The sequence below is a fragment of the Triticum urartu genome, chromosome 5A (genome assembly GCF_056163025.1).
Source record: "Triticum urartu cultivar PI428250 chromosome 5A, HENAU_Tu73, whole genome shotgun sequence".
NCBI lineage: Eukaryota > Viridiplantae > Streptophyta > Magnoliopsida > Poales > Poaceae > Triticum > Triticum urartu.
The window spans coordinates 675,279,733-675,303,303 of record NC_141877.1 but is presented as its reverse complement, the minus strand read 5'-3'; the positions used below and the strand labels follow the sequence as shown (position 1 = coordinate 675,303,303).

The 23,571-nt window shown below is 45.4% G+C and overlaps 2 protein-coding genes and 1 long non-coding RNA gene across 3 annotated transcripts; 2 read left to right on the top strand and 1 right to left on the bottom strand.

Annotated features, from left to right (window-relative positions):
• The first annotated feature begins 11,048 nt into the window (after positions 1–11,048).
• Positions 11,049–12,079, top strand: LOC125506487 (uncharacterized). Its single transcript, XR_015603716.1, has 2 exons — positions 11,049–11,221; positions 11,569–12,079. It is a non-coding gene; the product is annotated as an uncharacterized LOC125506487 (long non-coding RNA).
• A 731-nt stretch (positions 12,080–12,810) lies between these two features.
• LOC125511593 (uncharacterized) lies at positions 12,811–15,674 on the top strand. The gene is made up of 2 exons (XM_087522323.1): positions 12,811–14,360; positions 14,486–15,674. The coding sequence occupies exons 1-2, from the start codon at positions 13,588–13,590 to the stop codon at positions 15,108–15,110; spliced, it is 1,398 nt and encodes a 465-aa protein (XP_087378449.1). The 5' UTR covers positions 12,811–13,587; the 3' UTR covers positions 15,111–15,674.
• Positions 15,675–15,748: 74 nt separating this feature from the next.
• On the bottom strand, positions 15,749–23,163 carry ASG3 (SNF2 domain-containing protein / helicase domain-containing protein). The gene is made up of 17 exons (XM_048676998.2): positions 22,903–23,163; positions 22,767–22,774; positions 22,522–22,600; positions 22,275–22,432; positions 21,941–22,066; positions 21,673–21,853; positions 20,614–20,749; positions 20,411–20,528; positions 19,790–19,879; positions 19,554–19,661; positions 19,254–19,457; positions 18,936–19,061; positions 18,193–18,851; positions 17,803–17,948; positions 16,682–16,840; positions 16,142–16,256; positions 15,749–16,048 (listed from the first exon to the last, which is right to left on the bottom strand). The coding sequence occupies exons 1-17, from the start codon at positions 23,090–23,092 to the stop codon at positions 16,003–16,005; spliced, it is 2,649 nt and encodes an 882-aa protein (XP_048532955.2). The 5' UTR covers positions 23,093–23,163; the 3' UTR covers positions 15,749–16,002.
• Between the last annotated feature and the right edge of the window lie 408 nt (positions 23,164–23,571).

The following is a 23,571-nucleotide window of genomic DNA, read 5'->3' as shown; positions in this document are numbered from 1 at the left end:
CTGTCCCACCTATGGCCACCTACTCCTTCTCTCTCTACCCCGGCAACGGCACAGACAGAGGAGATGGTGCCTCACGATGGCGACGGTGTTGGCAGAGGCGGCGGCTAGTGCTCGCGCCCGCTGGGGATGGAGCTCGTGGGCGTCGGGGCTACCGTGCCGCGCCGGGGACAGAGCGGAGCCCATGTGCACCGCGGCCGAGCCGGATTTTAAACCCCATACCGTTTGTATAATGAACCCACGATCCATCTTTCTTTCATACCAACACCGACCGAGATTGCAATGAACACCTCATCAAAACCAAATTGGAGACAAAAGAAACCGTCAATAACAGTGCATGTACGCCTCGGCAGAATCTTGCATGAAAAAAACAACAGATTTTTCATCTTATGTTGAGAAAGAGAGACCCTCATCAAGACTTATTGGGGTCTTACTCATGATTATTGGATTAGGCCCGTGTAATATTTTCTTCTACCGTTGCAACGCATGTGCTCTTTTGCTAGTAATAATAAAAATAACAACCACAGTACGCCCAATTTTTTATTAATAATAAATAATAATGCTGTAATTCCGAAACTAGTAATGATAAGTTGGAATTTCAAGAAATAGGAAGGACGCCATCAATAGTAGCGTCCAGACCTGGTCGCTGTTGCAAACAACGTCCACACCTGGACGTTATTCTTAGCAGCGTCCAGTGTTTAGTTCAACCTAGCCTAGAAAAGTCCTCGCCTTCGTCCGATCTAAGGGCAACTCCGACGCGGCAACCTAAACTGATACAAATTTTGTCCGTTCTTTGTTCATTTGGATCGGTCAATCGGACGTCAATTTCTGTTTTTGTCCGCCGGTCCGAAGATGCTCGGACAAGCATATTTCACATTTGCACTGGATTTTGATTTTTTTAATAAAACAGCAAGCAGAATCCAATTTACATTAATTAAAACTAAAAAAATATTAAATGAAAAGATAAAAGAAACAGTTAGCGGCGGGCAGTAGATCATCGTCATTTTCTTCCTCCTCCTTGGCCTGGTCGACGTAGACTGGTGTCTCCATCCACGGGAACGCCTGCTGGATGGCTGGCAACGTAGCCACTTGCTGCACCACCAGCTGATGCTTCTCCTGCCGCTCGGCCTTCATCGCCCGCTCTGCAGCCTACCACTCGGCCTCCTCGTCTATCGTGCCCATCCACACGGGCATGCATGATATACGATGGCAACATGCTCGTCCACGACCATGATTGCCCAAGCCGTGGCCATGGCTCCTCCTCCATAGGCTCGGGCGCAAGCGGTGCTAGGGGCGGTGGGGGCATGTTAGCCTCCACTCTGGCCGCCGATTCAACCAGTGAGTGTGCAAGGCTAGGCCACTTGGCGAGCTCCTTGCGCTCGGCCTCCTCAATGGACCTCCTTGTGGCCTCCTCGAGGGCCACAATGTAGGCCTCCTAATCCCCCCCCCCTTCACCATGACCGACGGTGATGGTGGACCAGTGAGCGTGCGTGGTGCACAAGACGCATCCTTGTAGCACGACCGACAATGCTGGTCGTGCTCAGTGGCGAACTACGCGTCCTAGTTCGACGAATCCATTGTGGACGCTGGGTTGCGGCAAAGGTCGTCCGAGAGTAGACACGACAATGGTGGATCTCCATCAGCTGCGTGCGGCCTGAGTCCGGCACGGTCGGCACCAGAACCCTATCGAGGTTGAGGTGCCACCCATGCGGCAGGTTCACGTTGGGCTACGACACCGGCACACCATGCTTCCAGAATTGCTGGCAGTGGTGCACTGACATGTAGAGGCAAAAGCACGACAGCCGACTCAAGATCAACTTATCTATTATCATAAACTAGCCAGTTACCAATTGTATTGCCCAAAATAACAACCTAGCCAAATATATAATATACATTTGTAACCATTGAATAAATTATACACAAGACCAGACAAAGAAGATTCAACCGAGGCCATGGAACAACTCACATGCTCCAACCATAGGTCTGGTGGATGATCCTAATGATGAGCGAATGATCCTAATGACAAGCAGCTAGTGAGACGATGTTGCTCCTGTGATGATTGATGATGTCCGTGCTATAGCTTGCTTACCACCTAGCAAGGTAAGAAGCGATGGCTGCAGGTGTATTAGAGTATATTGGTCATGAAATATCTATCTATCAAAGTAAAACGACTCGGTTGAGCCTAATCAGAGCACCAATGAAAGGCAATGACTGGACGCCATCCGTACTAGCGTCCAGACCTGGACGCAGTTAGCAATAGAGTCCATCCTGGACGCTGTTATTCCTGGCGTCCTTCCTATTTTTATAATTTTCACCAGCTCTTTACCAGTTTCGAAATTACAGAATTATCATTTACTATTAATAAAAAATCCAGCCGCTGCGGTACACGCTTATCATTTGAATAGCTCCAGGGTTGAATGCTTAGGTAACATGCGGCCAGCGCAATATCATCTTTATGAAGGCACAGCACCTTGCCAAGAGCGAGAATACAAATATTTTCCATACACGCCATGTTGGATCGGAGAGTTCCATAGCAACAAGTGCAATTTATAACGTCGATTATCTGGAACCTGGGTATGCGGTTTAATTTTGATTATTTAGTTTTACATTATTGTTATGTTATTAAGTAGCGATATATTTGTAATTGTTGTTATCAACTAGCTAGATTCTTGCAAATGCTTTTGACTGAAATTAAGCAACTATCTCCGTTTCTAAGTATAAGTCTTTTTAGAGATTTCAACATAGACTACATACAGATGTATATAGACTTATTTGAATATAGATTCACTCATTTTACTCCGTATTTGAATCTCTAAAAAAGACTTATATTTAGGAACGGAAAGAGTGGTAGCTAGTATGAACAAGTCGATCAGTATGAGCAGCGCTTGCACTGCAAAGACTGGCTATTAACTCTCAACTGAAACGCTACTAATTAATGGATAGACAGTGAGGTACTCCCTCCGTTCCAAATTACTCGTCGCAGAAATGGATGTATCTATAACTAAAATATATCTAGATACATCCATTTATGCGACGAGTAATTCAGAACGGAGGGAATGCCTGATGTCGTACGAAACATCACATCGTCCAATTTGCGTCATCACACGTCAACCTGAAACAGCTTTAATGCCAGATAATCAGATATGCAACAACAGGCAGCTTTTTGTTTACTTGCCTCATCATCCTAGCATCAGACAGCACTATCAGTGTCCAGGGCGTGTCAAGACATTACCTGAAAAGGATAACAAAACAAAACTTATAACAACAAGAGCTTTTGCTGTAAAACAACTATGACCTGAGCCCTGAATCTTCATGTAATATTGACTTCAGAGGAAATGAAAAACGAATGCTGCATCACGGAGAAAGGACAACGACTGCAAACTGAAGTTAAATGTTCCAATATTTCTCACATGAAACATGACATGCAAAAGTTACATATATGCTACATCCATGGTCCCTGATTCTTCTTGTGCCCAGGTTACAGCAGGAACATCGCTACATACACGGCTACACATAGCGAGGTTGAATGCTTAAGATGGACATGGATTAATCTGAGTCTGGCTGTTGCCTGGATGGTCGCCGGAAGTAGTACCTGTTACCAGAAAACAAAGATGATTATTCATTCAATAGCAAGCATTTACCAATGAAAAACTAATAACAAATTTGAAGTGAGACTGTCGCATACACGAAAATGTGGTTCATTAGTACACAACTGCACCGGCATTTGATTCATTAGTACAAAGTGTGGTTCAGAAGAAACTAAGGAGTGCTGGAAGGAATTCAAAGAAATTTAAATCACGCATTTCAAGTTAAGCAGTTTAAAATCTGATCTCAAATCTCAAAGCCTTCTATAAATGAATCATGTGATGAAATGTAGTGGGTGTTAAAGGGACAATACGACCTTAAGCCTGTGCGAGCGTTCAATCGGCGAGTTCATGGTCCCTGGGTCTTGCAAGACATTAACTACGAGTTCTTTCGTTGTCAACTTCAGGAAGTCAACAAGAAAGCACTAGGTGAAGAGGAATTCGGATGGGACTCCGACAATGATGACGTTGTTGACAACCTAGACGTGGTTCAAGAGGGTCGCGATTTATGCAACATAATTGGATTTCACCCATCCAAGGAGATTCTCTTCTTGAGCAGCTTCCGAGGAAAAGAATGGAGGGCTACAGTACACGCTTATCACTTGAATAGCTCGAGACTTGAATGCTTAGGCAACATGAGCCCAACCCATTATGATTGTTTTGAGCTATTGCACACCTGTCACGTCCTCGATGCGGCTATATCTCCCACGTGTCGAAGCACGACTTAGAGGCATAACCGCATTGAAAGCAATGTCGCAAGTGAGGTAATCTTCACACAACCCATGTAATACATAAGGGAAAGATACATAGTTGGCTTACAATCGCCACTTCACACAATTACATGAATAAAGCATTACATCATCCAAATACACTCAAGGTCCGACTACGGAACCAAAATAAAAGAAGAACCCCAAATGCGACAAAGGTCCCGGATCGACCCCAACTGGGCTCCACTACTGATCAACTAGAACGAAGCAAGACAAAGGACAAGATCTTCAACGAGCTCCTCCTGAGCTTGGTTGCGTCATCTGCACGGTCTCATCGGCACCTGCAAGCTGGTTTTGGAAGTATCCGTGAGCCACGGGGACTCAGCAATTTCACACCCTCGCGATCAAGACTATTTAAGCTTATGGGTAAGGTAAAAGTATGAGGTGGAGCTGCAGCAAGCGACTAGCATATATGGTGGCTAACCTATTCGCAAAAGAGAGCGAGAAGAGAAAGCAAAAGCACAGTCGAACAACTATGATCAAGAAGTGATCCTAGAACAACCTACGTCAAGCATAACTCCAACACCGTGTTCACTTCCCGGACTCCGCCGGAAAGAGACCATCACGGTTACACACGCGGTTGATACATTTTAATTACGGTCAACTTCAGGTTTTCTACAACCGGACGTTAACAAATTCCCATCTGCCCATAACCGCGGGCACGGCTTTTGAAAGTTCAAATCCCTGCAGGGGTGTCCCAACTTAGCCCATCACAAGCTCTCACGGTCAACGAAGGAATAGACCTCCTCTCGAGACATTCCGATCAGACTCGGTATCCCGGTTCTACAAGACATTTCGACAGGGTAAAAACTAAACCAGCAACACCGCCCAAATGTGCCGACAAATCCCGATAGGAGCTGCACATATCTCTTTCTCAGGGCACACCGGATTGTCCAAACTTCCGGTAGGCCAGCCCAGAGTTGCCCCTGGTGGCCATCGACGGCTGACAAGTTGGACCAACACTCAGAGGAGCACTGGCCCGGGGAGGGGGGGGGGTAAAATAATGATGACCCTCAGGAGCGCGACTCCCAAGGGAAAAGAAAAGGCTAGGTGGCAAATGGTAAAACCAATGTTGGGCATTGCTGGAAGAGCTTTACTTAAGGCGAACTGTCAAGGGGTTCCCATTATTCCCCAACCGCGTAAGGAACGCAAAATCCGGGAACATAACACCGATATGACGGAAACTAGGGCGGCAAGAGTGGAACAAAACACCAGGCATAAGGCCGAGCCTTCCACCCTTTACCAAGTATATAGATGCATTAATTAAATAAGATATATTGTGATATCTCAACAAGTAAACAATGTTCCAACAAGGAACAATCTCCATGTTCCAACAAGGAACAAACTTCAATCTTCACCTGCAACTAACAATGCTATAAGAGGGGCTGAGGAAAGCGGTAACATAGCCAAACAACGGTTTGCTAGGACAAGGTGGGTTAGAGGCTTGGTTCAACAATATAGGAGGCATGATAAGCAAGTGGTAGGTATCGCAGCATAGGCATAGCAAAAGAGCGAGCAACTAGCAAGCAAAGATAGAAGTGATTTCGAGGGTATGATCATCTTGCCTGAAATCCCGCAAGGAAGAAGAACGAGTCCACGAAGAAGACAAACGGACGTAGTCGAACGAATCCTCACAACACGACGTTATCGGAACCAACCCGAAGAAGCAACACCGGAAAGAAGCAAACAATCATGGTAAACAACCACCACATAATCATGGCATGATGCACAATCAAGTATGATGCATGTCCGGTTTAATGAAGCATGGCATGGCGAGGTGCACAAGCAATTCTACAAATTAAGTGGAGCTCAATATGCAACTCCGTTGCATATTGACGAAACACCACGTTCAAGTTATTTAGTTCGATCTCGTTTATGTACCCAACAATATTAAATGTTGTTAAACATGGCAAGAGGGTGAAGCAAAAGAAAACTACCTATCTAGTCAAGTTTAAATGAGGCCGGAAACAACAAAACAACAAGTCCGGAAACTCCTCATATGCATATATATTAGGTTTGGTACTGTTCTGCCCTAAACACAATTTTATAGTTGTTAAACATGCAAAGTAAAGCCATCATGTTAAATTAGGCATTTTTCTACCCCATTTACATATAAAGTTTATTAAAATCCGAGTTACGGTTATTTAGATATGAATTAAAGCATTTTAACATGGCATTTAAGCAAATTTAACTAAACATCAATTTAGACATTTTAAACATGGATGAAAGTGGCATATTATTAAACTAGATGAAAAACTAAGCAAGTTTCATATTAAGTTTGTTTTAATCCGATGCACGGTTGTGAAGTTATTAAATGCATGATCCCAAAGGGGTTTTCTGTAAAACTGCAAAACCTGAGATAAATAGCTAAATTCGCAGAGCCTAAAAAAATAGATACTGGGCCAAATCCTGTTGGCCCAACAGGAAGAGGGGATCTGGAGGGCGGCTCACATCGGCCCGACTGGCGCTGCGGATCTGGACCGGGGTGAACTGGGCCTTGGCGCTGGAGGAGGTCTATGTTGTGGCTGGAGTTGGGCCAGGGTGAGGCCACGGTCAACGAAGGCTCGAGGCAGGGGCGTCTCCCTCCTGCTCGACTGCAGAAGCAGAGGCGCGGCAGCGAGCCTGCAGCGGCGCGAGGCTGCGATGGCGCTGGAGGCGATCGAGGCCTGCAGCGGTGTGGTCCACCCAGTGGATCTGGAGGTCAACGCGGCGCGGAGCTGGGCCAATTCCCGATCGAAGCGAGGCGGCGGACCGGGCGCGGGGTCAGCAGGAACTCCGGCGGCCATGGGGGGCCTGAACATGGCAGGAGAGAGAGAGGTTAGAGGAAGGAGGAGAGGGAGACGGCCAGGGAAAAGAGCAGTGCGGCGGGGTACTGGCCTGGTCGGTTTGTCCGACAGCGGCGCTCGCCGGCGACGAGGTAAGGAGGAGGAGGAGGTTCGGCCGGCGCGGGGACGCACCAGATCGAGCGGGAGGAGCTCGATGCGGCGTACGGGCGATGCGGCGTTGTTCGGTTCCTGCAGGGGAGGCGAGGTGATGGTGACTCCGGCAGTGCAGCTGCTACGGGTTGGAGCTAGGATCTCCACGGCGGCGCTGCGAGACAACACAGAGAGAGAGAGTAGCGTGAGAGAGAGAGAAAAGAGAGAGCAGGTGGGGAATGAAGGGAGCAGGGCACGGCGGGGAACTCATCTCCGGCGAGGTCCGATCTCCGGCGGGGATGAGAAGGCGTCGGGGTCCTCACCCGCTTGGGATCGAGCGAGGAGGCAGAGGCGGCCCTCATGTCTGTTGGATGGATGGATGGATTTGTGGATGGCCGCGAGCTGGTTGGGTGGATCGGGCAGGGGAGATCCCGATGAGGATTTGGTGGAGAGGCGGCGCTGCGATGGGACAAACCTCCTAGAAATTAGGGTTGGGTTGATTTGGTAGGTGGTGGGCTTATATATAGTAAGAAGGTCCAAAAGAGGCTAGATCGGACCCTCCGATTTAAATCGGGCGGTCGAGAAAAATAGGCTAGGGAGTCCAAATAAGAAAACGGTGATGTTTTGTTGATGTTTGGGGATGTTCCGGACACAACGGTAGCGACAGCCCGAGTCGGGTCCGGGACAGCTTTCGGACGCGCGCGAGGAGGATCGCGGGCTGACGAGAGAGGTTAGGTAGGGCCTGGAGGTAGGTTGTGAGCTGTGTAGACGGTCTCGAGCTGAGAGAAGAGAAGAGAGGGAGGCCCGGCGACTGTTTTCGGAGATCGAAAACGTCCGACGTTAGACCGGCTACTATCGCCGCTATATTTATCCGTTGGGGCATCAAACGGACTCCGAATGCGATGAAACTTGGCAGGCGGTCTACTGACAACAAAACAACACCGCATGCCAACTCTCATCCCATTCCGAGAACATTTTCCGGCCAATTATAAAATAATATTTCGGACATGCCGCAGGCGCGTGCAAGTGTGTCTGGGCTCAGAACGGACAACGGAAGGAACGAGGAGACCGGGACGGATGCAAGTTTTGAAAAACATGATGATGCAATGCACATGATGACATAGCAAGATGCAACACGCAAGCAAATGACATGGCAACGACAGCGAATAACTGGAAGACACCTGGCACATCGGTCACGGGGCGTTACAACACCCCCTGCGAAAATACCAATATTTTCCGTACACACCGTGCTGAATGGGCGAATTTCCTAGCAACATATAATATAGAAGAATATCGTCCGTGGAAGGCTAAAAGCATTCGTGTATCATTTTAGTTACGTTTATTTTATATTGCTATTGCAAGTGCTATTAACGATAAAGGGTTTCCTCTGTTCTATACCCTCCGTCCGGAAATACTTGTCATCACATCCCCTTTTATCCATTTTGATGACAAGTATTTTCGGATGAAGGGAGTATTATATAAAGCAACCAACCGATACAGTCAACGATAGGTGCCCTGGTGGAAGCAGTACAATTACGCCCAAAAGAAAAGAGAGAAAAGACAAAAGGAACAAATGCTGACAATGATGGATGAACAAAAACAAAGAAGCCTCGTGACTGTTGCGCCCACCGGAGATCTCCCACCAAGCTCCTAGGCTTCGAAGCGCTGGTACCCATCAACACCTCCAAGAAGAAACGCATCAATGACGATGCTACTACCAAGGGTTTCCCTCGGTACATGATGAGGATAAAGGGAGGGTAGCACCCGACGCCCTTTAGGAAGGTCCGGCGGCACCTCAGGTGCCACCGTGTCGGTGTCGGATAGGCTGACATGGATTTCTCCCGATCCCAACCATCATCCTGGGCGCTCCAGAGCCCGCCAACATACCGTCCACCACCTTACGCCAACCCGGTCATCAAGCCACCCACGCTGTCTCACTACAACAGCGCGAAGTGGGGCCTGCACAACAAAGAAGAAGAGCTGAGACTAGGGGCAGCGGCACCATCAGCATGCGAGAGGGACCGACCTCCACCGTCAATGACGGTAACCGATCGAACGCAACATCAGGAGCATACTAGGCCCGACCGGGCCCTGAGATGCATGTAAAGCTCCCACTGTCGTGCTGCAGAAGGCACGCCGTCGGCGACGCCGCCTCCCGTCCGAGCCGCTCCTCCTCTTCACCAAGCAGAAGGCAGTGAGGCCGCACCGGAGCCGGCCTACTAGGACCCAGATGGGGCCCAAAGAGACCCCGCGCCACCAGGCCGCCTCGCCGCCAAGGAGCAGCGCCACGATCGCGCCTGCCGCCGGCCACCGCCACCAGCCTAGCCTCACCACCGCCAACCCCTTGCCCCGGGAAGGAGGGCCAAGCGCGCGGGTACAGAAGATCTCGTCGCCGCTGACACCATCCGGGCCAGATCCATGTGCACCCCCCGGCAGCGGCAGGGGGAAGTGAGAGGATGAGGGGGTGGAGGAAGGGGGGCGCGTGCCTCCCCGGCCGCCTCACGGGGAGACGACGCTAGGGCAGGTCGGAGTCGGGGTCGGGCAGATCCTAGATTCTTGCAAGTGCTATTGATAATAGTTATGTTGGCACTGCAATATATCATTCCTTACAAGGTACTTGTCCCCACGTAAGTTCAGCCAAGCCACCGGGGACAAATCTTTTGAGCAACTCTGTTACGATGGATGACAAATCCATCTCACAATCGTAGCCACTTCGATCCGATGAAGTTGTCTTCTACTTCTTGTTGGGCTACCATGACACTAGCCATTCCAAGAGTGGCAATTCTTTGGTCCACTTGTTTATTGTTCGTTTTGAGATAGCTAACCAGACTCGATCGTCTCATAATCACTGCTATTGCCTATCAGGCTGATCGTAATGGTAATATCATAGCTGGTATCATGTATGTCAACTAGGCAATTTTAATAAGGTGTTATAAACTTAAATGAAGAAAGAAAGGGTTGAGTATCATATCATGATACTGTATCATAATAAATATTATGCTACTATGTGTCATGTATGATAACAAATAAAATACTGTATGATACTAATATATGATACTATGCATTTGAGAGGTATCATATGCATGATACTAGTATATGATTCTCCCTATTACAACCAGCCTCATGGCACTAGCCATTCTAACAAAGTGGCGATTACTTGGCCTATGAGGAACGTCGTTGCAACAACAACAACGACAAAAGGTCTGGGGCAGTTGAACCAGGCTTGAGGCCGTCGGGGAAGGCAGTGTGGGGGAGGAGGTGCACTTGAGGCCGTAGGAAGGGGAGGATGAGCCCGCCGGCTCAAACCTCGTCCAGATCTGGCTGACCATGGCGGAGCGGCAGCAGCGGGCGACAGGCCACGGCGAAGCGGTGGGTGCATACGTCGTGGTGGCGCAACGGGGGCCACCTCCCTTCCGCCGGCGAGCAGCTCCACCACCCATCCTCCCTCCTTCCTGTAGCTCCACACGCTCCTTCTTGCGCGGCAGCCGAAGCTGCAGTCCGCATCCTGCGCGCGGAGCTGGACTCCGGCGAGACGCGGCGGCTCGACGACTTTTAGGCGACAGCCGAGCGGAACCGGGTGGAGACGATGCCGACGGCGTTTGGTGCGGCATGAGCAAGGGAGGCTGGAGGAGCCCGACTTCCATGACGGCGTGGGGAGAAAAGAAAGGAGGGGGAGTCACGGGCAGCACGCCGGAGTTGGAGACTGACGGGCGGTGTGGTTCCAGGCACGGGACCAGAGACCGACGGAGGTGCCAGAGAAACTCCTCGCAGCCAGCAGCCAGGGCGCCACAACGGCCAAGGCACCTCGCGGCAACGGCCAGGGCGTGGCACCAACACGCGGCGACGTACTCGGGCGCATCTCGGGCAGCCACGCCCGGAGGAGTGCCTGAATCGCCGGCCTTCAGCGAGACTCCGGCAGGTGCTTCCGGCGGCGGTGATGTGGAATCGAGAGGAGAGGGTGGGTGGCTCCGCTGACTCCTTTTCTTCTTTCTAATTAATGGGCTAGATTGGTTTTCTCAACAGATGACATGTGGGCCTCTGTCCATTTTAACAGTCAACGCTTACCGCTTCACGATATTCTTCCCTTTTCGAAAAGCGTCTCACATGAGCAAATTTATGCTTCTTTGTGGAACCATATTTTTTTCATTTTCCTCTATCATTTCGTTTTCCGAAAACTGTCATTCTTTCAAAAATGTTTCATGTTGTTGAAAAGAATCAGAAAATTTAAAAAATGTTAGTCAAAATTTCAAAAAATGTTCTTGTTTTTAAATTTTTGTTCTTAATTTCACAATTTCTAATTTTTAGGAAGCTTCAGAGTCAGACACTCCGCTGAGGTCACCTACTAGCTCAGGGAGGTTAGAGGTCGCCGAGACGATGTGGTCGAAGGCAACTACGCAGTCACAAATTCATGACCACATGGCCGACGGCGGAGGCGGCGGCCGTAACTCTCTTCCCCAAGAACCAGCGTGCAACTCTTGCTCTCTTCCTCGGGACCCGGCGGCAGGCAACCAGGTAGCTCGCATGGGAGGCCACAGGGCGGCAGCTAGTAGGGGGGGGGGGGGGGGTGGCTGACGCGACGATCTGCGGCGACCGGTTAGCAAATAGCGACGGTGCGGCGCTGCGTGCCAGAGAGAGAAAAAGGAATTTTTAGTTCAAAAAATCTTCCGATTCAGCAATTTATCGTCCGATTTATGGCTACTCTTGGGGTGACCGATAAGATTATGCCTTATCTTCATCGTTTATTGTTTGGGCCAATTTATCACTATGACAAGCGATTTATCAAGAATCTATCAATAAATCGGGCCTATTCATAGCACTATGTTTGCAAAAACTATACTTATTTGTGTTTTGTGGACCTTGTTACACTATATGTATTGTTGTCCTATTTTGTTTATTATTATACGGGGATTCAAAGGCTAGGAATCAAGGTAACACTTATCTCCAATATTGTTTTGGTGTTGAATATAGCATATTTTAGTGTTAGGAACCTGAGATTTGAAAAAATGGCCGATTAATAGTCGACCGATAAAATCAATTAATCGGCCAATTTCCAATTAATCTCTAATTCCCAACTGACCGAGACGATAACGATAAGTGATATCCTCAACATTGCCCTCGCCTGTGCGGGATTTGTATCGCACCTCTGTCCATTTTGCCCCTTCACTAGAAAGTACTACTATGATTCTATGGTAGTATTGATGAATCTACGCCTTTGAATCGGCTGAATGAATGGCTAATATTTACTGGAACATACCGTAAAAGGTCTCTAAATTGAACTAAAGAAACGTCTTATATTTGTGTACAGAGGGAGTATATGACATTTCACCTAAAATCAATGCCTAGAGATCGATCTCTTGAACTAAAATGTTGTTGAACGACAAAAGATGAGGAAAACAATTTCAGGTGCGGCTAAAAAAATCCAATGGACATAATAATTTCGGATGCAAAAACACAACACAAGTAAACAAAATAATTGGAATGAAAAAAAAATGATGTTGGGATGGAGTGCTACAAATTTCTGGTAACTTTTACCTGTCTATACCGCTATATAATGTGCGAATAACTTTGAATAACAACCATTGAATGAAGCCGATCTAACGGTGGAGACGTGGCAAATCCAAGTGTTATTGACCGTTGGATCTTCTCATTACTTCACTGGATTTTTTCACGTGTACTATCTAGAAGATTCTATGGTTGGGCTAAAGCCATATGGACATTTTGCACAAAATTTAAAGCACACTTCTACTTTATTCTAGACTCTTCCATACTCAGACTCTCCTAACTTCTTTTTCTATCGAAACTATCATTCATTTTACTTCGTATTCAAGTCTATGTACCTTCATAAATCATATTTATCTTTACAGATACTGTAGAACATTAGCTTTGAGATAGCCAAAAAAGATACCTAGATAAAACACGCTCAGTATATTTTACGTGATTTTTGTATGTTATACTTCATGCATATGCCTCATAATTTCATTTGCCGGCATAACTAGCCAAAAAGGATACCTAGATAAAACAGGCACAATATATTTTACAGTAACAATATGTCTATCTTTGGTTGTAGTTTGACTATATGAGCTCTCACGTGCTATGCACGTATAACTTACTAGTATAAGTAGTGTCAAAATATTATCGCTGGTACCTAAATATTTTATAGCTAGAGCACGAATCTTGGAACATACTATAAAATTACGCCGTGAGGTAATTTGTTTGTGTACGACACCCGGCTTCCTGCATATACACGTACATCATTTTTCCATCAGAATCTGTTCCGTATTAGATACTACCGGCCAGCACATCCAGCTCCAGCCCGAGAGATCCATGGACGACCTACCGGACGACGCTCTAGGCGATGTTCTCCGCCGTCTTCCACCACGCTGGCTCGCCGCGTCGCGGTGCGTCTGCAAGGCCTGGCGCCGCACCATCGACGAGCGCCGCCTCCTGCGCCCTGACCTGCTCCCACTCTCATTCGCCGGCATCTTCATCCAGTTCGACTCACACGCGTTCCCGGAGTTCTTCGCCCGCCCCTCTCCCTCATCAGCCAATACCAAGCTCGACTTCTTGCCTCCCCCCATGTATCCCTTTGATGGGGTAGGCGACGGGTTTGACGAAGACTACTTTGTTCGAGACCACTGCAATGGCCTCCTCCTGACCAGCCTGTACGTTGTCAGCCCTGCCACGCGACGCTGGGATCTTTTGCCTCCGCGCCGGCGCCCGGCCGATCCAGAATGGATGACCTTTTGGTTCAATAAGCATCTAGTCTTCGATCCCACCGTGTCACCCCACTACCAAGTGTTCAGCATTCCCAGTTTGCGCGAGCAGAGTACCTATAGGGACATGGGGGTCTGCAGTACCGTCCAATTAGACCGCTTAGTGGAGAAATCCGAATGGCCACCGTCTACATACATCCTGGATGTCTTCTCCTCAAAGTCGGATCGCTGGGAGGAGAGGCCTTTTGTTAGAGAAGGTGATGTTGCAGGGATTGTCGCCGAGGCACGACAAGATCACCCCTACGAATGGTCATCGGCCAAACGTGGCGCCGCCTACTGGCAACAAGCACTTTATGTGCACTGCCAGCCTAATGCTGTCATGAGGTGTACATATATATACTTGATTACAACATTACCAATTTCATACCGTCACTTGTTTTACCATGATCAAAGGATCACTTGATTCTATGGACTTGTATACAGTTTCTGTCAATGATTTGACCTTGCAGGATATCTCTTTCCGATGACAAGTACCGCGTGATTAAACTACCAACCGACAAGGAAACCATGGCTTATCTAGGAAGATCAAAAAAAGGCGTGTACTATGCATCGTTCGTTAAGGATCTCTTTCGAGTTTGGATCCTGGATGAATCATATGGTCAGATGAAGTGGATGATGAAGGGTGAATATGACCTTAAGTGCGTGCGAGCGTCAGATCAGCGTGTTCATGGTCCATGGGTCTTACAAGACATTAACTATGAATTCTTCCGTTCTCAACTTCCAGAAGTCAAGAAGAAAGCAATAGTCCAAGAAAAAACTGACTGGGACTCTGACAATGACGGTGCAGACAACATCGTAGACATGGCTGAAGAGCGTCGTCATGGATGTGATGTACTTGGATTTCACCCATTCAAAGAGATTATGTTCTTGAGCAGCTTCACCAAAGAAACATGGGATGCTACGGTACACGCCTACCATTTGAATAGCTCGAGGGTTGAATGCTTAGGCAACATGCGCCCAGCCTGTTATAATCTTTTTGAAGGCTTCAGATCTACCGAACAAAATTATGAATATTTTCCGTACACGCCATGTTGGGTAGGCGAGTTCCATAGCAACAACAAATGTAATTTATAACGGCAGTCATCTGGAACAAACCTGGGTATGCGGTTTTAGTTTTGATTATTTATTTTCTGCAGTGCGTACATTATTGTTATGTTATTAGCTAGATATATATTTGTAATTTATCGGTATAAACAATCTAGATTCTTGTGTGAATCTTGCATGTGTTTTTGACTCAAATTAAGCATCTAGCTAGTATGAACAAGTCGATCAATATGAGCAGGGTTTGCACTACAAAAAACTAGCTAGAAACTCTTAACTGACACACCACTAACTAATGGATACACAGTGAGGTACCTGTTGCCGCGAGAAACATCACATCATCTGATTTGCATCGACCAAACACGAATCAGTCGTCACTCGTCAACCTGAAACAACATTCATGCCAGATCATAAGATATGCAGCAACAGGCGTCTTTTTGCTTAGTTGCCTCATCACCATGGCGTCACAAACACAATGGTCTGGTCTGGACCCAACTACTGAAAAGGATGCAAACAGGGTCAGCTCGCAAAATGCCTCAACGATACAAGAAATAACAACAAGAGCTTTTGCTGTAAAACAATTATAATTACCTGAATGTTGAATATTCATTTAATATAGACTTCAGAGGAAATGAAAAATGAATGCTGCGTTATAGAGAAACAACAACAGCTGCAAACTGAAGTTAAAGGTTCCAATATTTCTCACATGACACATACAAGATACCCTTTGATCTACAGCCGGATAAAACTGTGTAGTAAGTCCATTCGGTCCAGCTATCCATAGTCAATCCAGCTACAGGACAAGCAAAGGTTACATATATGCTACATCCATGGTCCCTGATTGTTTTTGTGGCCAGGTTACACCAGGAACATCCCTACATACATGGCTACATGTAGCTAGGCTGAGTGTTAAAACAGACAAGGATTAATCTGAGTCTGGCTGTTGCCTGGTTGGTCGCCGGAAGTAGTACCTGTTACCAGAAAACAGTGATGATTATTCATTCAGTAGCAAGCATTTACCAATGAAAACCTAATAATAAAATTGAAGTGAGACTGTCGCATACACGAAAATGTCGATGCCATGAAGCGATGCGTATTTCCTGAGCAGGCGTTCTATGGTATACCACTCTGATCGCTGGGAGCCACTTCGCTGACCAATCCGAGGCATGTGGATACTCGCTTCAGGTAAATAAACGGAAACAAATTAAGGTGAGCCTGATAAACTAACTAGACTCAATCACATTGGAAAATACAGATGTGGAGCTTTTTTTTAAGATAATGTAGAGCTTGTTACTGCTTGAGAGGATCAAAGTAGTTAACCGACACAAATATGCTGTAATTATTGGTCTATTATCACCAGTCACGCCACCTCATGAGCTACTGAATAAACTTGGTCCAACTGAATTGAGCTGGTTTCAGAACTAAACTAAATTTACTCCACAAACAATTCAACCCAATATGTCTTGCTACGGAGTAATCGTTCAAACTATTTAAGATGCTAACAGCAAACTTGAACAGGTGAAAACACAAGGTAGCATTCTAATGTCATGATTCAAAGATACACCTCAAGTTTCTAATGTTAAAACTCAAGAAGGAACTGATACCAGAACGCTGAGCAGCTGAGAAGGCCGCCTTTGACAAACACAGCTCCAAGTCAGACATTGAGATTTCACTTCTTGGAATCTTACGTTTCGGATTATAATACTGCACAACAGCTAGTGCCACCCATAGAGGTGCGTCCAAATCCCGGCTACAGTTGGCTTCTGCAGAGAGGATACAAATGCAGTGAAATACAACGGTTTGGACTCACTGTAGACTATGATGATTTATAAAACTAATGTAAATTCTAGAGGATACAGAGGCAGTGAAAGAAAAACTAGCTCAAGTAACTGTGGACTACATTTTAAAAGGTAAATACACTTGATGTTAAAGCTTCCATACATGTACAAACATCGTAAAAGGCATATTTTTAATATAGCAATGGAGTTTCAATGCACTTTAGATACCAAGCAGACAAATATAGTCTAAACTCACATTCGAATGCAAATGAACGAACTCAGATTTACTTTATATAACATAAGATGCTCGTGGCCTATGGCACACTCCCCACAAAACCTATGTGGACTGCAAATACATCCAAAGTCTACCTAACTCAGGTTACCATAATATAGCTTTTGCAGGAATGTATCATTGTTATTTCAATGTAAACCCCCTACAGTGGACTTGCAAAGTAACCAAATGAGCCAGAACTGCTACACATGAAAAGGTGCTGAACATGATTCTGTCCTTAAATCATATAATTTTGTGGTGCTACGTGAAATTGGTAACTAGATGTGCGATCTATTATGGACAGCAATACTGCAGTATGCTTGATTTATTTTAGCAAGCATTCTAACAGAGAAGAGATATACACCACTAACAACGAGTCCACGGGCTGTCACCTGTCGAAAATATCATATATCATAATGCCAAATCTCTGATGGTCAATTAGTAACTAGTTAATGTGATTATGTTTGGCATATAAGAAATGGCACAACTTGGATTTGATTTGCATTAGTAATCCTGCCAAGGTTAGAGAAAGATAACTGTTCATCATCAATGTGAGCAGTACAGCGAGCATATAAACATCAGTGCCAATGATATTTTCAGGCATTCAAGTAGCAGTTAAGTATGATATGCTTGTCATAAAGAAGCGAAAATAAGCGGAGCTAGCATAAGAACCAACCATCTGGCTGAATCAAGTGAAGATCCCCCATGTGAAGATCGTCGACTTCAGAAGCACGATGATAAGCATCTGGAATGTATGTTGAGAGACTAGTCAAAGCATCAAACATTCCTCCATGACCCCATGTTCCAGAATTATCTACACAACTGCACCAGCATTTGATTCGTTAGTACAAAGTGTGGTTCAGAAGAAACTAAGGAGTGTTGGAAGGAATTCAAAGAAATTTAAATTGCACATTTCAACTTAAGCAGTTTAAAACCTGATCTCAAATCTCAGAGCCTTCTATAAAGGAATAGCGTATAACATACTACAGTTCCATCAAGAATTCTAGCAAGGGGTAGTGGACTTCGCCAAATAATCTAATCACACTTCTTCCCTGAAAAAACATACCTGAATATAATGGCAGGCTTTGCAGCGCAAACTTTTGATGGATCAGTGCAATCTCCATATACAAGTTGGACGGATCCTGAGTTAGAAATATTCTGATTTGGTATGTTATCAGGAACTTTGACCCCTAATGTCTGGTACCCCAAATCTTTCCACTTGGCCAATCTCTTTTCTTCAGCCTTTTTCTTATTAGCTTCACGTTTCAAGAGCTTATCTTCAGGTGCAGGTCTTTGCCTTTCTAATTCAACTGGGACATCTTCAATAGAATGTGAAGCCTCCTTAAACTTCTCTACCCAGGATAGGTATGCAGCTTCGTCAACCCCTGGATCAATGCTAATAGAATCACAAGCTCTTGTAATTACAAGCCCGCTGCCCTCAGTCAAATCTGGATTGATTTCAAATGCTCGGTCATCCTTTTCTGAAGGTTCATGAGTACGCATTTTGATAACATTTTCTGACATTGATTTCAATTTTTCCAGTGTCTCCTCATTGATTGTTTCCGCAGCTGTATCTGCGGGGTCAAACTGGTGTAAGCCAAATATAATCGAACGCATGTCATTAGCTTCATTTCCCAAGTCATTTCCTTTCCCATCAGTTGCATCCTTATCTCCAAAAATATTGTGGCTAAGCTTAAGTTTTCTCTCTGCTCTTCGCATGATGACCTGCAACCATTTCAAATTAAAGAGAAAAGGTCAGGAGCAATTTAATCAAGAAAGTACTGGTACATCGCAAGTCAGAGTTTTGACCTCTTCAATCGTGCGTTGCGATACCAAATTTATTGATAATACATGATTCAACTGTCCAATGCGGTGAGTACGCTGCAAAGCCTGTTTGTCAGCCTGAGGATTCCAGTCTTGCTCATAAAAAATAACCTGCAACCAATCATGTCAAGAGCAACAAAATTGATCAATAGCATAAAGTTTTCAAAAAGGACAAATGATCATCAGTCTGGAACTGTCTGCTGGGCACTAAATACACATTTAGGATAAAGAAACCATAACTGGAATCCACAGATAAGAAAACTGGATCTGATTAGCTATAGTTTCAAAATGAATTATACTCACAGTATCAGCACCAATGAGATTAAGCCCAACACCCCCTGCTCTAGTTGATATCATGAAAACAAAAGCTCCACTTGGATTACTGTCATCTCTTACAACACCTTTGGTAGGTTGAGAGCTGAAATTTCTGATTGCTGCAAACCGTTCCTCGGCACGTACTGAACCATCCAGGCGCTCATACGTGTAATTACGCAGTTCTAAGAAATCCTGTTTAAAGGATGGTGCAAGAGAAATTATTTACATATGCGCAGCCATAAGAGAAATAGGTCATTATATGCCAGCATGGTTCAAGAAAAAGAAAACCTGCAGAATGTCCAGCGTCTGAGTCATCTGAGCAAATAGCACAACACGATGACCTAACCTGTGGAGCTTCTCAAGAACAAGGTCTAGCACAATGAGCTTTCCACTAGCCTGAATAAATATCACATAAAATATCATTGGACATCCGGTCTGTATAGTCCCTCTTAAAGTCCCATGTTTAAAAGGCACAATCTAAATATGCTCTTAGTTGTCCTGTTCAAAAATAAATCAGAACTGACCTGAACCAAATGCTCCCCTTCCTCATAAGGCTCAGGCTCAATACCACTGAATAGATATGGATGACTGCAAGCTTTCCGCAGTTGTACTACCTGATAGGAGTTGCAAAAACAAGACATGGAACTTAAATTTATACAGAGCCTCTAATGTGCTTAACTGTCAAAAGGCAAAAGAGTCAAAAAAGCAAGACTTGATATAAATGGAAGATCACACATCCCAGCACTCTGGAATGAACTAACTACTCTGAACAAATAAATAAACTGTAAATGGTATGTAAAGACACATCAAAATACAATTTTACTGAGATGTAATCTTGTTTATTATGCCATGATCGATAAAAATATTTAGTTTTGCTACAAGAAAACTAATATTTAATAGATAAATAATTCATGGTTCAAATAGGTAGTTAATAAATAATAAGTTCACAAAGCCAGACACGAGGCAAAGCGAATGAACTGTAAAACTGTGCCAGCTAAAAACAAACAACCTGATTTCATTTACAGGAGCACGGGTGGCAAGCATGAAAAATTACACTGAGGATACACGTACTGAAATCTATATAATTTCATATTGTGGAGCTGTAAATAGATACAAGATGCTGATAAGCAGAAAAAAATCATTACAATGTTCTGCAGAGATTGATGACGAGAAGATCCACCAGTAAATGAAAGAAGTGTTTGCAGCTCTTTTCTCAACACTGATAAGTATATCTTCTTCTGTAAGGGTGCCAGAGGTACCATCCTGTAAAGATCATATAACTTTAGAAAGGTTAGGGGGGTAAAAATCCAAGAAGGTTATGCTGAAGCTTAGATAATGTCATACTGACACTGTCAGCTCAGTTAATGGAGGCAATTCCAGAATTCCACTCTCAATTAGTAAAGCCTTTGTTCGTCGGAGCATAAATGCTCTGAGTATATGTTTAAGGATCTTGAATTGTCTGTTTGCTTTATTAGCTTCACTACCTGTTGAGAAACATATTGCCGTTTTTAAAACCAAAAGAAGCTGACTTAAAACTGAAAATAAGATAATGTTAAAGAATGGTGCATGTTCACATTTTTGGAAAAAAAAAAGCAGGCAAGCAGGGCAGGTGCCGCTGTGCTTATGTGAAGATCTCAAACAAATAAAATGAAAAGACATGATGTCACAGATAATTTAATGATGTGGGAAGAACTGGTTCGAATGATTAGAAAGAACTGGTTGGCACAGCCAAACATTGTGGGCTTGTGGCACCTTATATCACTACCTGATGACCAAAGTTTGATTTCTGGTTCCCCACCAACCATAATTGTTTGGGTTATTCTTGTGGAAACTCCACTAAGATTTGAAGTGATTTGAACTTGTTACTTGTTTGTTGTGACCCTTAACATGACTATACCACTATACCAGACAACTGCGTCACCATATCCAATATCATCTAATGTATCAATGACATGTGGGATGTGGCCCAGGGCCTACATTGGATATGTTTTCCGATGTGCACCACTTTTCAACGGTACTGTGATAATTTTCTCTTTGTAAAAGCACAAATACATTTCGTCGCCATAAAGAGAGGAATGCCAATCAAACCACTGTCTTCAAACAAAAAAAATCTTTAGAAGGTACATTCTGATTTTCTGTGTTCTCGAAAAAATAACCAGGCCATTGATGAAAGAGTAACAGTTTTTACCAAACACATCGACATGTCCGCACCTAAATATAATATAACATGAAGCAATAAGAGACTACACATATGTTTGCACACAAGGTGTCCGGTTAATGAAAAACATTAATCTCAGTGGTACTGTACATGAGGTATATGGTGCTCACAGCCAAGTTGCATAGATGTTGTTTCAGACAGAACAAAAACTCTCACCTAAGAATCACTCTATAACATTTAGGTAAATACCTGATAACAAATTCCCTGCTTCCTTGAAAGTAGAAAGAAATTCATCTAGGGGCCCAAAAACTGAAGGCATGCAGAAGTGCATCAACGCCCATAGTTCAGAAAGGTTATTCTGGACAGGAGTGCCTGTTAGTAGTAGACGCCTTGGCATCATAAAGCGTTCTTCAAGAACATTATACAGTACCTGAAAAAAATGCAGAACTAGTGTCATACAACTCCTAATCAGAGCCCGCAACTCCCATTATCATAGTGAAGCAGCGGTTTTACATACACTTGATGGATTTTTAAGACGCTGGGCCTCATCAATCACCACATAGAGCCAAGGAACTTGGGAAAGAAAATCTTGATCCATTAAGGCTATGTCATAGCTCGTCAGCATCACATCAAATGGTAATTCCTATTTGCAGTGGTGAAAAAATAAAGAAGTCATAGGCCATGTACCAAAATTCCTACAGAAGTAGAGTGAGAAACAATGCTCTAGGACAAGCAAACAAAGCTATTTTGGGATGTATGGGAACAATAAATATAACATCCAATGGGTGTTGTTGCCCACATTTAGGGAGATTTAGACACAAAGTACACAAACTAGTAAGAGAGCAGCATACATCTGAATGTGAAGATTTTTGGACATCTTCATGGATCGTTCTCCGTATCTGACGACGATGCGGCTTATCGCCAACATACTGGATGACCTTCAAGGTGGGGCAGAATTTACCGAACTCCGACAACCAGCCATCCGTCACACTTAGAGGGCATAACACCACTGAAAGAAAAACCATACCCTTATGAGATTAAATGGAAACAATAGCGCGGTTAGCTATTAAAGCTTGACAAATGGATGGGAGTACACACGGAACGGTCCGGGGGCGATGGATTTGATCTTCAGGTAGCTCAGCAGAGAAATCGCCTGCAGGGTCTTCCCCAGCCCCATCTGCACATTATGGTCAGGCACAAACATCAGCAAAATGTGGCTCTGAAAGTGTTAGCAGCGCCGGATTTCAACACGCCGCAGCCGCCGTTGGTGGCCGAATCGAAGCTGCGCCATCCCGTCCCCAGGTAATCGGCTACAGAAGTGCGGCCGGAATCAATGGGCTCACCTCATCGCCTGCAAAACGAACGGGACTCGATTGGTTAATCGCGACGGCGTAGTGCTCAAGGAGAAGCTAAGAGGTAGGGGAGGGGGGAGAGGAGAAGTCGGGCAGCGGGGAAGGAGGAGGAGGAGCGGGTGCGGACCGAGCAGGACGTTGACGCCGAGGTGGTAGCGGCGGATGAGCCAGTCGACGCCGTCCAGCTGGTGCGGCTTGAGGTCGGCCGTGACGCCGAGGTCGGTGGAGGAGAGGCGGGGGAGCTGGGACTTGCCGTCGGCGGAGAGGACGAGGTCGGCGGCGGCGAGCAGGCGGCGCTCGTAGGCGGTCGCCGCCATGGGGAAGAGGGGCGGGAACTCGTGAAAAAAAAGAAGGGAAATGGAGGTGGGGAATAGCCGGAGCGACGTGGAAGAGACGAGAAGGCTGCCCGCGTGTTGGATACGGCCCGGCCCGGCCCGGCCCGGCGTCAGCCCGCTTCTCTCAGGCGTCCCCTCCCTTGTGCGACCGGCAAGAGCAATAGAAAAACACGAAATCACTAGTTAGAGCATCTCCAATAGATGATTCAAATTTTGACGATTTAAAATTAAAGATGTAAATTTTGGACCGCTAAAAAATACGTTTTGAACCTCCGAAAAAAGGCCAACTCCAACAGATGGTCCAAATTCATGATCAAAAAAGCAACTCCAAAAGATGGTCCAAATTCATGGTCCAAAACCGGCCAGCAGCCGCCCGGCTGCTGTTCGCCGCTATCCAGCCGCACATATTTCAAAATAACATAAAAAAAATCATGTCCACAATATCAAATTATTACATAGTT